We start from the raw sequence: 16,817 nt of genomic DNA, 5'->3' as shown, positions 1-16,817 counted from the left end.
TTATACCCTGCTTTATCTCCTTCACAGCGTTTAAAGCGGCTTTCAAGCATGATTTAAAAAAATATGCATTATTATTATTCTGTTGGCATCCTTCAGTCTCTGAAGACTATGGTATTGCGCTCTGAATGGTGGTTCTGGAACAGAGTGTCCTCTCCAGTGCGCGAAGCCTGGGTAAAGTAGTATGGAGGATAGACTGTTACCCATGCAGCAAATCCCCCCTCTCCACGTCGCTGAACTGGTCCAACGGAAAGGCAGAAGCCAATATGGTTGCTTCTAGCGGCGCCGCAGGAGTTGCCAGAGCGTGACTGTATACAGCTGCGAACTGCCTCACTCTGGCTCTGGATTTTGCCTCCAGGTTGTCTCCTGAAGCCTTTTCCATAACTGGATGTAGCCACAAGGCAGTGGAGGTTTGGGATCAGAGTTTTCCTTCTCTCAGATGAGCTGCGTTCCCAAGCTGACGAGTCTCATCTATCCGGTGGCTGTTTAGTTGCCTCTTACGACAAGTACAGCCAAACTGAAGGCCTATTCTTGTCCCCAGCCCCCAGGGGATATGGGAATATAATAATAATAATAATAACATTAACAGTATTTATATACCGCTTTTCAATGAAAAGTTCACAAAGCGGTTTACAGAGAAAATCAAATAACGAATGGCTTCCTGTCCCAAATTGGCTCATATAAATATTAAACTCCTAAAATCCAATGAGCAACTTAAATATTGCATTAAGAGCCAAGAGCAATAAAAAGCAAATAAAACCAGCAGAAGACAATTTTAAAGATCCACCATAAAACTAATCAGCATAAAAAACCCAAGTTTTTTAAAATATAAAAAATCTCAAAAGGCTAGAGTAAAAAGACATGTCTTTAGGTTTTGCCGTAAAACCTCCAAGGAGGTAGCAGTTCATAAACTAAGAGGGAGGGAATTCCATAAGGTCGGTGCCACCACGAAGAAGGCCCTACTCCTTGCCACTGCCCTTCAAACCTCCATAGGCAGTGGCACCTGTAAAAGGGCCCTCTCTGATGACTATAGGGGTAGAGCCAGATTATATGGAAGAAGGCGGTCTCAAATACCCTGGCCCCAAGCCATATGGAGCGTTTGAACTCCCTCCAGCTGAAGGTCCTCACTGAGTCACGTTGGGTTTTGGAAGGGCGAATGCTCCTTCCACTTGCTCAGTTATCGCATCCTGTTTTGGGAAGAGCTGTTGCTTGGCTCGAACAATGTTTTCCTGTGTGTGGTTTTAGGAGGAGTCAGAAATGTCTTGTTCTGCTTGAATGGAAGTGTTGGTTTCATCTCCCCATCCACAGATCTTTACACACAGCAACATACGGCTTTACATGTTACGCTTCACACTGCGTTTAAGGAACTCTGCACACTCTTCTGTGAAACAAATGAATGGCTTTGGCTGGGAGAGAAGGCAGAATCAGTTTTAGAAGGGATGGATAAGCTCCAGAATGTGGGGGGAACAGTAATTGGGTGACTTTCCTGGATCAAGATAAAGAAGCCTGGTTATAACATTGTCTCATTTAGCCAGAAGCAGCTGTTGGAGAATTTGTCTGGCTGTTGCTGCAAAAGCAACCTTGCCTCTTATTTACTCCCTCTCCCTGGTTGCAGTGGGATGATAACTTGACACATTGCTATATTGCAATGAGAGAGAACATAGGACTGTTGTTTTTGAGGGAAGTTGCAGATTCCCCATAATTTCAGTTTGGACTTTCCATAGGTTTGTGTAGATGAAAATCTAACATGCAAGCAGTGGTGTAGCTAGGTCATTTGACACCCGGGGCCCATATATTTTTGTCACCCTATATGAATTAATTAAATTAAATTAAATTAATTAATTGTTTGTTCACATTTTTATACCACCCTTCCTCTAAGCAGCTCAGGGTGGTGTATATGGTTCCTCCCCTTATTTTGTCCTCACAACAGCCCTGTGAGGTAGGTGAGACTAAGAGATAGTAATAGTCATGACATGAAATGAATAATAATAATAATGGCCTGAAAATAAATGCAGTGAATATTTCCCCTCAAGCAATGGATGAAATTCTGCATCAGATGGTATATAACAAATTGTATTATTCCTAAAAGCCATGATTTCCAGAATTTTGGTCACTAGGGTGTCATCCCCCCCTCCCCGGGATGTCTCATTGACCTTTTTTTGAGTTAAGGCAATTGCTCTCAAATTTTTAACACTGGGACCCACTTTTTAGAATGACAATCTGTCCGGGACCCACTGGAAGTGACACCATCAAGCAAAATAAAATAATTATAAATAACAACAATGAAATTAAAGAAAAACAAATAATTAAATAAGGGGAAACCAGCCCTGTTTCACCAAGTGGATTTTCTCTGTAGCCTGCCTGCAATAACACCCCCCCTCCCCCCAAAAAATATCAGTGAGATTTTCAGACCTCCTCAGTGCCCTGTTCAGTGTAAATTCTTTTAAGCATATCATCATCAGGACTGGGGGGTGCTGCCTTCTGGAGCATTTGTTCAGCTCCACTTTCATCAGATTGGGACCATGCAGCTAGCCTTGCATTCCCCTTTGCCTGACTTGATCAGGAGCCAAGGCACGTTTGGTTACTCGCGAGTAAACGCAACTGTGTGACTTACTTTCGCTTTCCATAGGGCTCAATACATTTGTTTGCTTTGAGGGAGGGGCTTCCTTCTTGGGTGTTTTTTTGGGGTTGCTTTCATTGGATAGGAACCTTTCTGGTGTCCTTGGATTCCTCTCAGCCTGCCCTTTCCGAGGGACTAAGGCAAGTTCGCCTACTCACGGGTAAACGCGCGATAGCGATCATCTTCACTTTCCATAGGGGTCCATGCATTTTTTGGTTTCCAGTTTTTTTGACCATAACTTTTGATGGAAAGGAGATATTTCACTCTGGTTTTTTTCATTACATTCTGCTGGAAATTCCGCATTGAATGGTGTGCATAGTATGATGGGGTTATTCTTAACCTCTATGATGTTAGCATTGTTAGGTCATTTGTGATGTCACCCCCCCGAAGGCTGGAACCTGGGCCAGACCATCCCCGCCCCTCACTAGCTATGCCACTGCATACAAGTCTGCCGTCAGTGTACAGTCAGTTCTCTTTATATGTGAATTTGCTATCTGCGTAGCTCCATTTGCCTCCGGAGGGCTCAGGTTGGGCCATGTTTGGCTCAGTGCAGGTCCGGGGCACCTACATTGTGGCGGATCTATGGATACAGGATCAGTGGATGCGGAGCCCCACCTGAAATTGTATTTGAAAGTAAATTTAAAGGCAGCAGGAAAATAACAGAACTAAGCTACTTACTACAGAACTACATCCTGATGTTCCCAAAACAGCATTGATGGTCAGTCAGGCAGAGCCTCCAATGGCTCTTGGGTCAGAAGACAGAGAGCTGTGGGCTCACCTTGCTTGCTTTTAGCCTAAAATCCCATGCGGATTCAGGCCAATCCAGTACCTCCAATGATGATGAATCATGCCCCCCGTCCTGTCACTCTCTTCCCCAGGTGTCTGCGATCTCTCTTAATTTATCACCTGACTTCTATCCTTGAACGTCTGTGTTCTATCACATGAGGGGTGTTATGGCGAACTGTCCACTGGTTCCCAAACTTTTTCAGCTGACAGCTCCCTTGACCTACTGGGCCATTAGCGCTACAAGCCTATACATCAGTGGTTCTTAAACCTTTTAGCACTGGGACCCACTTTTTAGAATGATGATCTGTTGGGACCCACCAGAAGTGATGTCATTAACCTGGAAGTGTTGTCATGGCTGGAGGTGACATCATCAAGCAGGAAAGTTTTTAAGACCCCCATACAACAAAATCAAATCAATCAAGTAAATTAAAAGTTTACAATAAGTACATGTTTAAAAAAATTATATAAAAAAAGAACCCTCTAACCCTCCTAAGCAGTTGCTGATCTATTTTAAAAAAAATTCCCCAAACATTCCAATCTCTGCAATCCTATTCACTCTGGAGATAGGCCTCGTTGACTGTCATCGTTAAAGGTATATAGCCTGTTAAAAGATAGATCTGTAACGTTTCCTGAAATGTAGTCACATACCATGGTAGTATCAAGCCTAATATATTAAACATAAAATACACATTGAAATGGAGGGGGACCCACCTGAAATGGGCTCACCACCCTCCTACTGTGCCCTGACCCATAGTTGGTGAAACACTACTATACATTGTATAGGGCATGGTTTTTTCATGAGGATTCTGTGGCTCCCCTGGCTGGTTTTTGCAGCTCCCTGGGGAGCCACGGCTCTCATTTTGGGAACTACTGCCTTAGCAGTTCCCATTAGTAATTTTTATCTGCCCCCCCCAATTAGTCCTGCAAGTACTCTCACTTCAAAGTTTTTGAACGATCACATGCTATTAGGCCTTATAGGAAACACATCACCACTTCAAACATACAGATCTCACATCCAGGAAGAACGTCCCCATTTCAAACACATTCCATCTCCCAACTTCCCCGCACCTCTCCTAAAGGGCATCCATAGAAAGGGCACAAAAACCCATCTCTGTGACAAAATCAAATGAGACAGAGCTACTCCAGGGCAAGTATGCCATAGTGGCACTCCTGTTTCACTAATGGTAGAGCAAGCCATGACCTGTAAACTGAAGCACTTCTCATTTGCAAGATCCACTTTGCAGAGAGGTTTTTCCACCCCTGACATCCTCTGGGTATACATGATACCATTTGCCCGCATGTGTGCTGTATCTTGTGCTGAAAATATTGAGCATTCTCTCGCCAAAGCAAGTTTCCATGCATGGAAATCAGAAGTGGAAACTTTCAGTAGATACCATGGCTTTTCTCACCCCGCACATGAAGCAGTTCCACATGTGCTGAATAATTGAAGACATGTGCTTCTATTTTTCTGGGGTTTTTCCTGGCCATTTTTTCTCAGACACCATCACAATGCTTGTTGACTTTTGTTATTTCTGAGGTCACTTGGTGCATTTTTTTCTCCCAAAACTCTTACACCCTTTTCCAAGCAGTGAGGGCTAGACTACTTAAATGAAATTGTGATTCAGATCACTATTCCCTCCTCATGGCTTTAGGGCTAATTAGAATGTACCTTAATGAAGCTATGTTGGCAACCTTCAGTCTCGAAAGAAAGGTGGTTCTGGCACAGCGTCTAGTGTGGCTGAAAAGGCCGATTCGGGAGTGACAATCCCTTCCACACTGGGAGCAAGTGCAGTCTGTCCCTGGTCTGTCTCCCTGGCTGTGGGCCTTCCTTCTTTGCCTCTTAGCCTCAGAGTGTTGGCCAAGTGTCTCTTCAAACTGGGAAAGGCCATGCTACACAGCCTGCCTGCAAGCGGGCCGCTCAGAGACCAGGGTTTCCCACCTGTTGAGGTCCACTCCTAAGGCCTTCAGATTCCTCTTGCAGATGTCCTTGTATTGCAGCTGTGGTCTACCTGTAGGGTGCTTTCCTTGCACGAGTTCTCCATAGAGGAGATCCTTTGGGATCTGGCCATCAGTCATTCTCACAACATGAACAAGCCAACGCAGTCGTCTCTGTTTCAGCAGTGCATACATGCTAGGGATTCCAGCACGTTCCAGGACTGTGTTGTTTGGAACTTTGTCGTGCCAGGTGATGCTGAGGATGCGTCGGAGGCAGCGCATGTGGAATGCATTCAGTTTCCTCTCCTGTTGTGAGCGAAGAGTCCGTGACTCGCTGCAGTACAGAAGTGTACTCAGGACGCAAGCTCTGTAGACCTGGATCTTGGTATGTTCCATCAGCTTCCTGTTGGACCAGACTCTCTTTGTGAGTCTGGAAAACGTGGTAGCTGCTTTACCGATGCGTTTGTTTAGCTTGGTATTGAGAGAAAGAGTGTCGGAGATTGTTGAGCCAAGGTGCACAAAGTCATGGACAACCTCCAGTTCATGCGCAGAGATTGTAATGCAGGGAGGTGAGTCCACATCCTGTACCATGACCTGTGTTTTCTTCAGGCTGATCGTCAGTCCAAAATCTTGGCAGGCCTAGAAGCTATGAAACTATATGAAGCTAGAGATATCCCAAGTACCAGGTTGTTTGGACAGGGACATTTGGATATGGGTGTGTGATGTCCATACCCCGAAATGGCGGCGGGGGGGGGAAGCGGCACCCTCTTGTTGTAGGTGGGATGACTAGTTGACTTGCCCCTGAGCAGAAGGATGTGCTGAGTCCGGAAAAACTGTTTAGAGAGTTGGTTTCGTCATGTCAGGTGATTTACATTCATCGGGGTCCTGTTACTTCAGAGGTCCCATACACCCAGTCTTTAGCAGTCCGTCACAGTCTGTAGAATGAACTATGTCAGGATCTCAGGGCCAACAAGGTGGGAACAGCAACTGGAGTGAGATTAGACTCCTGTCAGCTTGGGTGGGTAGCTCATAGGTGCTCTCCTACGGTGGGCCCTGGTGGCGTTACTTGATGCAGTCAGCTGGTGTGGTGGGCTGGAGCCCCTGGGTGGGCTGGCCAGGGGGTGCTGGACGGTCAGCCGACACTTGGGGTCCCTGGGTCCTATCCAGGCAGGGGGGCGGTGGCCCACTGGGAAGCGCCTCTCAGAGGGGACAGGTGGGTCTTGGCTGCCCTCCCTGCAGTCTGCAACCATGTCTTCCACAGGGAACACTTTCCCCTAGGGGGAGGGGCAGATCATCACAGCTGGGGGCCCTTTTGGTCCCCTCAGGGTTGGATACAGGGAGAGATAAGGCAGAGTCGCTTTTGCTTCCCTGGGCCACCTCTCCCCAGCAGAAACCAAAGGAGGCGCTACCTCCTCCTCTGAGTCCAGCAACATGGCCCCTTCCAGCCATGTGATCAGTCTGAGATCCTGCGAGAACTTAGGCCATACTGTTGGGGATAGCCAACATGGGGTCTAGGCAGTACTTGTTACCCTGCTCCCGAGGAGACCTGCATCACTGGGGCAGGGCCCAGGCGACAGAGTGCCTATATGTTACTACCTGAAATCAGTACTGGAAATTATGGCATAATTTCACTTCTACATTCTTGTCTGTACCAAAGCCTATTAAGGTGCCATTGTGTGGGTGTTTGATCACATTGCATTCAGCCTTCCTCGTTTCCAAGAACTAGGGTGGTGAAGCTCATGAGCTGTTAATGTCTTTCAAGTGTTTGTTCTCTATGGCATTAAAACCAAGCTCTTTTAGGTCTTGTGGCGAAGTCCTTCCCTCATTGGCCAGCCCGAAGGACCCAGTAAGTGCTGAGCTTGGTTCATTTTTGTGGAACATCCTATGTCAACCACCAGGGGGCCATTCATTATCTGTTTGCAGTACCTCAACCAGGTTGACGGAGGCCCCGGGGGCAAAGTCTTGCACTGGACCTCTCATGGTGTTCCCTGGTAGCACCCTTATGTTATCTCTGCCACTAGTAATGGGGCCTTCAGGGGTCTGCCTGACCCAAGCCTCTGAATGCCTTATAAGGCAAAAAAAAAAAAATCCTGTTTCCCCAAGGAAACCAGAAGTTGCGATTTTTTTGACCTTTTCAACCATTATGAGCCTTGCAGAAGCAGCCAGCGGGCACGTGCTGTTTCTGTGGGGCTCAGAGAAGCCCCTGGAGGCGAGGAGAGCACAACTCTGGCTTACAGGTGTTGTTGTTTAGCGTTGGGCGTCACTTGACGATGGGGTGCAGGAACGCATCAAAACTGGTTCACATGTCGGGAAGCAAGTCTTTTTGTTTTGAAGTTGCAGACTTGTATTCTGTTTGCTTGGTTCTAGTTGTTTGCGACTCAATTTTTATTCAACTAGTAAAAGAGTGTGCCTGTCCTGTGGGTATATAGGGGAAATGGTAGCTGTTCAGCTTGTGGAGATCTGTTGTAAAGGATTGTAGTTGTCCCACCCATGAGGCCGAGTGAGGTGGTTGCATCAGGGAGCAGATTGGTGGGGGATGCCCCCCCTCTACCTTGCCTATTTATCTTCTCATCTTCTTTCTCTCACTTGGATTTAGAAAGGGGGTAGGGGATGGAGTGGATGGGAATGGAAGAAGGAGGGGGCAGGGGATGGAGTGGAAGTATGGAGGAGAAGAGAGTGGTGCTAGAGTGTCTGGCCCACCACTTCCCCCCCTCCATATTCTTCTTCTGCTTTACTTTCACCTTCTCTTTCTCATCCAATCCAGGAAAGAACAGAGATTGACACAGTATTATGTAAGGGGGCAGCATTTTGCATGCTCCCTCTGATGTCAGTGGGTCTTGGTCCAGCCCTGTGCAGAAAGCAAGCTTCTCTCTAGTGTAAGCCCATGCAGGTGCTGTCTATTTACGTACTATTGACATTTTGAAGGTGAAGCTGCAAAGAATGTGTCTGATTCACGGCACATTTATTTTTGAGCAAGTGGTAACCTGCTGAGGCTTTGGCAGTAGCTTATTGTTAGAAGGTCACTTCCTGAACATCTTAAGTGTTTAAGGTAGTTCTAAAAATTGATGTGTCTATCTTGAATGTGTAATCAGGTGGCAGGAGAAATGTGTATGTGTGTGACTTAAGGTGACCGCTTGGTACGAATTGGGGTGGAGTTTATCAAGAAGCCAGTGTTTTGGACTTGTGACACTGAACAACCCAGCTCAAGCATAAGGTCACTTGGGCAAAATGATTTGCCTCGCTCCATTGCAGAAAATGGGAAAGAATTTAAAGTACTTAGCACGCTAGATAAAGTTTGTAATTAAATCCACATAACCCTAGCAGATTCTATTGACTTGACACTAATAAAGATTTGATAAGCTCCTTTTTGTGCACAGATCCAGTACTGTCCCAGTTGTAAAATGACTTGAAATTCTGGTTTGCCATTACAGAAGCAACTGTTTTCCACCAAACATTTTTTGTGTGAACTTAAGTATCGAACAGTTTCCTTCCTGCAAGCCATTGAGCAGAGAGAATGTTTTCCTTTTGCTGCTAAATGGTTGGAGGGGTTAGATTTTGGTTGGATCTTTCTTGAATCTCATAAAGCTGTGGTGAGGTTCCAGAGAGCTGCTCTGTGGTTGCTGTGAGGATAAAATGGGAGGGGGGGAGTACATTGACTGCCCTGACCCCAGAAAGGGCAGAATTAGGATGACTTGGAAGAATTGGGTGGGAAAAGAGTTGACTTTTCCATGAGCAGGATAATTTAAAAAGGGACTGAGAATAAAATGGCCAATTTGCTCTGCCATTGTGCAGCTTGATGGTAAGGCCTCATCTGGAGTACTGTGTCCAGTTCTGATTCCACACCTCAAAAAGGATATATTGAAACAGGAAGAGGTGCAGAAGAGAGTAATCAAAATGCTTAGTGGCCTGGACACCTCTGTTACCATGGAAGACTACCGAGTTTGGGGCTCTTCAGGCTGGAAAGAAGGTACCTGAGAGAAGATGTATAAAATTATACATGCGATGATACAGTGGATAGTGAGAAGCTCTTTTCCCCCATGCACAACACCAGAACCAGGGGACATCCACTTGAGTTGACTGGCAGGAGAACAAATAAAAGGAGAGTTCTTTAGCCAGCGCATAATTAATCTGTGGAACTTCTTGCTGTAAAATGTTGTGCTGGCACCTGGCCTAGAGAGATTGGGCAGATTTCTGGAGGATACATCCATCACAGCTTACAAGCCATGATGACTATATGCAACCTCTGGTTTTCAGAGGTAGCCTGAATGCAGGATTCAAAGGTGCGGCAACAGGATACCAGTATAATGTTGCCTTGAGTTCTTCTTGAGACATCTGGTGGGCCTAGAGATGTAAAATTTCCAGAAATTTTGAAGCTCAGCAAAAAAAACCAGTTTTTTTTGAAAAAACTGAAATTTTTGGAAAATTGAAAAAAATGCTACATTAGCACTTTTTTTCCTTTTTCCAGAATGAGAGTCATTCTGTTACTTTAGGAACATAAAATATGACTATGGACAATTTGACTTGGCATAAAATTATCACAACAAGCATATTATAAATATAGTGTATCGAAACAATTATTACAAACAGAATTTACTTTTTTTACAATATTTGTAATTGTAACAAATGGAGCAATAATCTCCTGAACCGTTTACTAGTTTATGTGGAACAGACAAAAAACCTCCACAAAACAATTTTTAAAAATCCATAAGTAACAATTCATATTTCCTCTCCACAGTATGTAATAAAAATAAAAAACCCATTCTCATAAAAAGAATTGAAGAGGGGGGAAGTGGAAAGAAGGGAGTGGGACTAAGTTTCAATGAATGGGCATGAAATTTAATCAGAATCATTTTCTGAGCTGTAATTATTAGTTTCAGTTTCAGTCTCTGCTTCTGCAGCTACTCTGTTGTGTCTGTCATTATCACAGTTATTATGGACCTCTAAAAACTGAAGGTTTGCCTGGATTGAAACAAGCTTCTGTACCTTTTCACATGTCAGTTTATTTCTTGATTTAGTGTGAGTGTTTCCAAACATAGACCAGATTCTTTCACATGCTGCAGAAGATGGAGGAATCTGAAGAAGGTGAGAAGCAAGAGGCTGTGTTGTGCAAAGACCTTGCCACCATGTTGCAGGAGGAATATGTTTGGCAGAATCCCAGATTACGTTCCTGGACCAAATCCTTGAAGATGTTCTGTGTTCTGCAACATTTGAAAGTACCTTCCCAACATCATCCTCAGTGTGATGCTTGTTTTGTAATCCAGTCAAATGCAGTAACAGTGCTGTCATCACTTGTATTTCCACCTTTGATTCTTGGATCCAGCAGATTTGCAGCAGCATGAATTGGATGGCAACAAAATTCTTCCCTTTTTAAAATAAAATCTTTCACTTTACTTTCTTCTCTAGTTGTAAGTGGAGATATACGGAGATACTGATATACTGAGATTTTCAAAAACCGTTGTTTTTATCTTGGTCATTAGATAAAGAATTTCTGACAAAAGTGCACTATCAGATGCAGTGATTGCTGCAGCAATTGGCTTTAGAATCTTTAGGGAATTTTGCAGCTGAACCCAGAAGACATCCTGATCAAGAACAGTGTTTCTCACACTCCTGGATACTTTAAGATCGTCAACTATTACTGTTTCTTGAAGAGCTTCTTTGTTTTTTAGTAAACTTTCAAAGGAGATCACCACTCCAGCCTTCAGAGCTTACAGAGCTTCAGTGTCATTTTATTCTTTGCATTTATTCTACTTACTTCTTCTTGAAAACTGCAGCTAAAATATGAGTACCTTTCACATGTTTTATAACTTCTTTTGCTCGTCTATAGATCATTTGAAGGGTGTCCAGTTTCATAATATCATTAAGAAGCAAGTTGAGCCCATGAGACGCACATCCTATTGCAGTAATATGTGGATACTTCTCCATTATGATCTCCCATGCTACTTTCATATTGCTGGCATTGTCAGTCAGCAAAGCAAATACTTTACTATTCCCAATTTTCTGTAGGACTTCACATATTTTACAGCCGATATACTCTGCAGTATGTCTGTTCTCTCTTGTTTCAGTGCTTTTGTAAAAAAACTGGTTGAGGTGTTATAACAAAATTTATAATTCCCTCTCCTCTCACATTTGTCCATCCATCTGTAAGTAGTGCAAGACACAGTGCTTCATTAATTTTTCCTTGCACAGATTCCATTACACGTTCATGTTCCAATTCCAAAAGAGGCTTACTTTAAGAATGTCTGCTGGGCAAATGGTATGATGGTCTTAGTCATTTCAGAGCTTCCTGCCAGTATGTATTTTCAGTTATTGAAAATGGTGTTCCAGAAGAATATATTGCTCTTGCAAGAACTTGATCAATTTTTTCCTCATCTACAAATGAAGTTATTGAATAATTTTTGGATGCAGCTGCTTCAGTATCTGTTTACTTGAAGATGATGCTGATGGGACAACACTTTGTGTTGCTGCTGATGTTACAGATGGAGTAGAAAGAGGAGAGAATCCATCCCTTGGGCTCTCCCAACACCACCATCAGATGCTCTCAGCTACTAAGCTGTGATGGGGTGTCACTGAGCTGGGCCACCCGTGTCCTAATTGGGCTCTCCCTTATTTTGAAAATATGATTAAGGGTTGTATATTTTCTCTTGTCATTTACAGCTGATTAGAAAAAGTTTATTTTTGGTCATGACCTGTTTAATGACATCACTTCCTGCTTTATGACATCACTTCTGGTCATTAGCAGGCATCATGAATGCTATTTGGCTCACTGTATGAAATGAATTTGACACCCCTGATCTCGATGGAACTTAGGAAGTTGCTTTGTACCAAAGAAGAATCTTGATCCATCTATTTCAGTGTTGTTTATGTTGACTGGTGATGGGTTCACACAAAAATGTTTCTTTGCCCTACTTGGAGATGTCAGGATACCAGGTTTTGAATCTGGGATCTTTGCATGCAAGGGGGCTCAGTGTGTGGTGGAAGAGGCAGAGCTCATCAAGGGAAGCTGAGCCCCGTTGGAGTGCATGTGTGTGTAAGAGAGAGTGAGTGTGGGAGATGCTGGGATGAGTGTGGGGCTGGTCCTGAGCAGGTGGTGGGACTGGAGCTTTTGGTGTCGGAAAAGGGGGATAGCTGAGCCTCTCGCTTTCTTGGATGCAAAGGAGGTTTAACCCCAGATGGCTGAACCCCAAAAGGGACCCTGAGTAAGGAGCAAGGGAGTGGCCTGGGAAACTCAAGCAGATAGGAGCCCCGTGGAGGGAAGGAGAGAGAAGAGCAGGCAGTGAGGTGGAGGGAGAGGCATCTAGCTAAAGGTGCCCTGTGCATCCCTTGGAGCAGGGGGGACTTTGATGGGAAGAGTTGTGGCCTCACCTTCTTTCTCCCTGCCTCCTTGATCTTTGCAGGCAGGCAAGACAGTGTAGAGCAAGTTGTGTCTCAGCAGCCTGTTCTGGCTGACACTGGGGGCAACCCGCCCTCCTGTTGCTACGCCACTGGTGAGAGCCACTGGGAGAATGACCGGCTCCTTCACAAGGCTGTGGTGTCCGCCCTTTATGTATTTAGCCTTCCGTGCTGCTGTGTTTAGAATCCGGTGTGGTGCAAAGCATTAGGTTTCTAGCCAAGAATGTTGTTTAGTGATGCCTTGCTTGCAGATACCTTTGGTGCACCTATCCTGGTCAATCAGTGGCAAGGGTACTGAAGGGATTTATATTCCAAGCACAGACAAGCACAGGGATTTATATTCCAAGCACAGAGCCCTGCTCTGGGTGTGAGCAGGGCTCAGTAAGCATTCTGAAAGAGAAGGAAAATCGAACCCCTGTCTAAGGAGAGCTGGAATTCCTGCTGCAGTGAAAGGATCACATAGTCTAAAGTCTTTTTAGAGTTTACCAATAGTGGCATGTGACCTACATGATTCTGTCGCTTGGCTGCGCTGAATACAGACAGTTCTCTTTATACATGAATTCGTTTATCTGCAAATGGTAGAATTGCCACCTTTTTCTCCTTATCTGCAACTCTGTTCTCGTTATTCACAAATACTGTGCCGGTGCAAGCCAAAAGTTGTCTGGGTTAGGTCTGTTTTCCACATCATATTGGCATTGGTATTGGCCTATGGAGAACTGGCATGGTGGCAGAATTGTCCAGACTCTGCCACCATCTTGGGCACCATCTTGGAAACTTCAGCTGAACCTTGACAACCCTGGTGATGATAAGAGGCTGATGATGAAAGGTCTCTGGAACGCTACCTGAGGGGCTGCTGTGGGGCTGGGGCAAGCCAAGGGAAGGAGCTAAGAGACAGGTGGAGGAAGAGGACAGGTGAAGCAACCTTCTTGCCACTGCTGAACTACAAGGCTTTGTTATTGGGCCATGAACCTTCAGTGCATCAAGGGATATGCAGCACAGAGGAGGAAAGATCAGATGTTGGCGATATTGATGAGCCCTTGCTATTACTTCAAGTTAAGATTCAGGTTCATAAAAGTGAATGGTGAAGAGGGTTCCCTGGTACCTAATCCCATTCTTCCCATAGGTGCAATGATTCAGTACCCGTTCATTCGATATCCACTAGGTTTTCTAGGAACCTAACCCTAGCAGATAATGAGAACTGACTGCATTTGCCCAATGTGATGAAAGCAGCGATCTGTAGTGTACTGTTAAAATGAACAGGCATGCCTCAGTATCCACGGGGATTCTGTTCTGGACCCCACTGCGGATACCAGGGATATGTGGAAGCTGGGGAACCCTTTAAAAAAGATAGGGAAAGTGAACAAGTATACTAAAAACTGCTGCATTTTCTGGGTTTTTCTCAATATGATTAAAAGTCACTGCTTTGTACCTATTCACCACCAAAACAGGTAACACAGAGGAAAATCCACATGTCTGTTTGAAACTTCTATACAGGTTGTGCCTCATTATCCACTGGAGTTCAGTTCCAGAACCCCCAGTGGATAAAAAAATTCAGTGGAAACCAAATCAGTGGAAAAATAGCTTTAAAGACCCACTTCCAGGTTTCTTGCTCCTTCATTGTCGCCCCAGAATTAATTGGTATAGACGCCGTATCGCATTCACCCACTAGATGGGGGAATAATGGAATCTGATGGGATGAAATTATAATTTAACAGCTCAAAGGTAGGAAATTGGATTTTTTCCTTGTTACAAGGCTTTTAAAGGTGGACCCCGGTATCAGTGGTGAGTCAAATCAGTGGATACCGAGGTCTCACCTGCACTGTTTTTCCATCGCAGTGATGCCCAAGCTGAAAAATAACAGGAGCAAAATTAAAAGCAAAGCCAGCAACGATTCCACGGGGTGGAGAAATCTTGCACTGTGATCAATCCTGTGTGCCATGTTAGCTGCTAACACTGTGCTGCAACTCACCAACTGTGTTTAAATGCATGTTAAAATAAGTTTCTAACAGTGACGTGAACTGCAGAACTCATGTTTTTCCCCTCCAAGTGCCTCATGCATATTTCTGTGTCTTTTACTTGGGTATCTGATTGGGAGCGCCTTTTATTTTATTGAGATGCAGAGCTTCTGATGTTCAGCAAAGTTGTACATTTGGGGACTTTCTCACCCCAGTTTCCTATTGTCTTTTGCAGAACTAGCTGAAAAACCTAGTATGTCACAGGAAGCAGAGGACAGCATTGGTAAGTGACTTCTTTTTCTTTCCTCTTTTCAAATCTACTATTTCTCTCTCCTGACCCTCCTCTTAAGTGCTGTGAGAATTTTGAAGTTCATTTTTAGAATCTTAATTGTGTCACGCAGGCATTTCAGAACTTTTGCTGTTGGTCACAGTTGCCTAGTAGAGAAACATTTACTGCCCTAATTAGGTTTAAATCTGCAATCTTTTTCCTCCCTTCATTTGAAAAATCTATGCATTTGATTCTGTGCTTTCAAAAACCTCTGCAGAAAGCAGCAGTGAATCTGGGAAACTTCAGAAAACTGATTACTGAGATGTGATTATTCTGCTGTACTGTGGCTGTGATGTTGGCAACAGAAGAGAAGATTGGCTAGAGTTCAAAAGGATCTGCTTTATTTCCCTGCATTATCTTCTGCTATGTTGTGTGTGTCAAGAAAATTAACATTTAAACACTGAGGTTTTTTTTAATTGCCTCTGTGCTGAGTGATGTGCACCAGGGCAAGTTGGTCCATTTTTAAATGAAATACGTAACTGAGTAATGGCACAAGCAGATCTTGGCCAAATTCAAAAGTTGCACAAAGCTGTCAGTGTGTGGTATTTTTTGAGGATGTATCCTGTGTTTGGTCCATACCAATCTGAAAGTAGCAAAAGTCTGCAGTAGAAGCAGTGGTGGGACTAGAAACAAGCAAAGTGTGTGGAACATCATCTTTATACCCCCTAAGTTGAAATGTCATTTCTAGAAGCCTTTACGCTTCCAGGATCTCCTGTCATTTTTGATGTCAACAGTAAATCTGATATAGTAAAAGATGATGTCATAGTAAATCCCTTCACATCTAGAGCGGTACGGACTATGCATGGCGCCGCTCTTTTTAAAAAATGCTACCCTATTAAGTAGGATGCCAGAAAGCTATCTAAATTGTGAATATTTGTGACCTTGGTTTTTGTTGCTGCCTGTGACACAGTTGTGTGACAACAGATTTGGACAGTACCCAGTGTTGCTGAAGGCTGACACTGTTGGGTCTGAGAAGTGGAAGGCTTGTTGTTGTTTTTTTAGTTATGTACTGTCCAAGTGCTGGGGTTTGTTGTGCAAAGGCCAGCTCAGGACACAGCAGTAACAAGGTCCTAATGACTTGGTTGGCGTGACTGCAGCTTTCTGCCTCTGCTGGAGTCCATTCGCTGAAGTGTCTTCATGCTGATTCTCTTGATCACTGCAGAGATGCTGCTATATGCTGTAATTGTTCTCTTAATTGAATGCTTGGCTAGTGACAGTGTCCTCTTTTCCCCTTGAGCTTTGATTTGAGCCGCTCTGCAGAGTAATCTTTGGAAGAGTGAAGTGACAAGTTCCACCCTCAGGTGTATTTAAAACTGTTTATCGTGTTTTGTTTCTTAATATTTTCTAGTTTTGCGCCTTTAGGGTGCAACTGGGGAAGTGTTTCTGCCTGAGTGATAACTACTGTCTTGCAGCTCAATCCTAATGGGCAGCCCAAGCCTGAGCTGCCCCGGGCGCCCCCAGCTCGGCGGCACTGACTGCCGCCGAATCCAGCGCCTCCCGCGCTACTGCGGGAGGCACCTCGGGAGTAGGGGACAGGGTAAGGAAGGCAGCCCTGCCATGGGGCTACTCTCTTTAGTGGCGCCCAAGGGACGCCGCTAAAGTAAAGGCGCTCGTGTAAGGCATGTTGCCTCCACGAGCACCTAGGATCCTGTGGAGCAGAGATCCGCGGATCCTCCTCCCGCCTGCCCCAGGCACGCCTCTGGCACGTCCCCCCTCCCCGTGTCACGCTGGCCTCCCCCCTCCCCGGAACGTCCATCCGCACCCCGTTTGCTGTTCCGCAGCCTGGTGGTCCGCATTTCCTAGCTGC

At 44.8% G+C, this 16,817-nt stretch overlaps 1 protein-coding gene across 4 annotated transcripts in view; it reads left to right on the top strand.

Moving 5' to 3' along the window:
- The window catches only part of PHACTR4 (phosphatase and actin regulator 4), a 136,340-nt gene that overhangs the window by 22,503 nt on the left and 97,020 nt on the right, over window positions 1-16,817 (top strand). For all 4 annotated transcript variants that reach the window (XM_066638885.1, XM_066638882.1, XM_066638884.1 and 1 more), the window contains exon 2: window positions 14,918-14,965. In XM_066638885.1, the coding sequence (XP_066494982.1) occupies window positions 14,918-14,965 (48 nt within the window). The remainder of the gene's footprint in view (window positions 1-14,917; window positions 14,966-16,817) is intronic.

This window comes from Tiliqua scincoides, chromosome 10, assembly GCF_035046505.1.
Source record: "Tiliqua scincoides isolate rTilSci1 chromosome 10, rTilSci1.hap2, whole genome shotgun sequence".
Lineage (NCBI taxonomy): Eukaryota > Metazoa > Chordata > Lepidosauria > Squamata > Scincidae > Tiliqua > Tiliqua scincoides.
The sequence above is the reverse complement of the archived record's forward strand: the minus strand, read 5'-3'. Positions and strand labels throughout refer to the sequence as shown.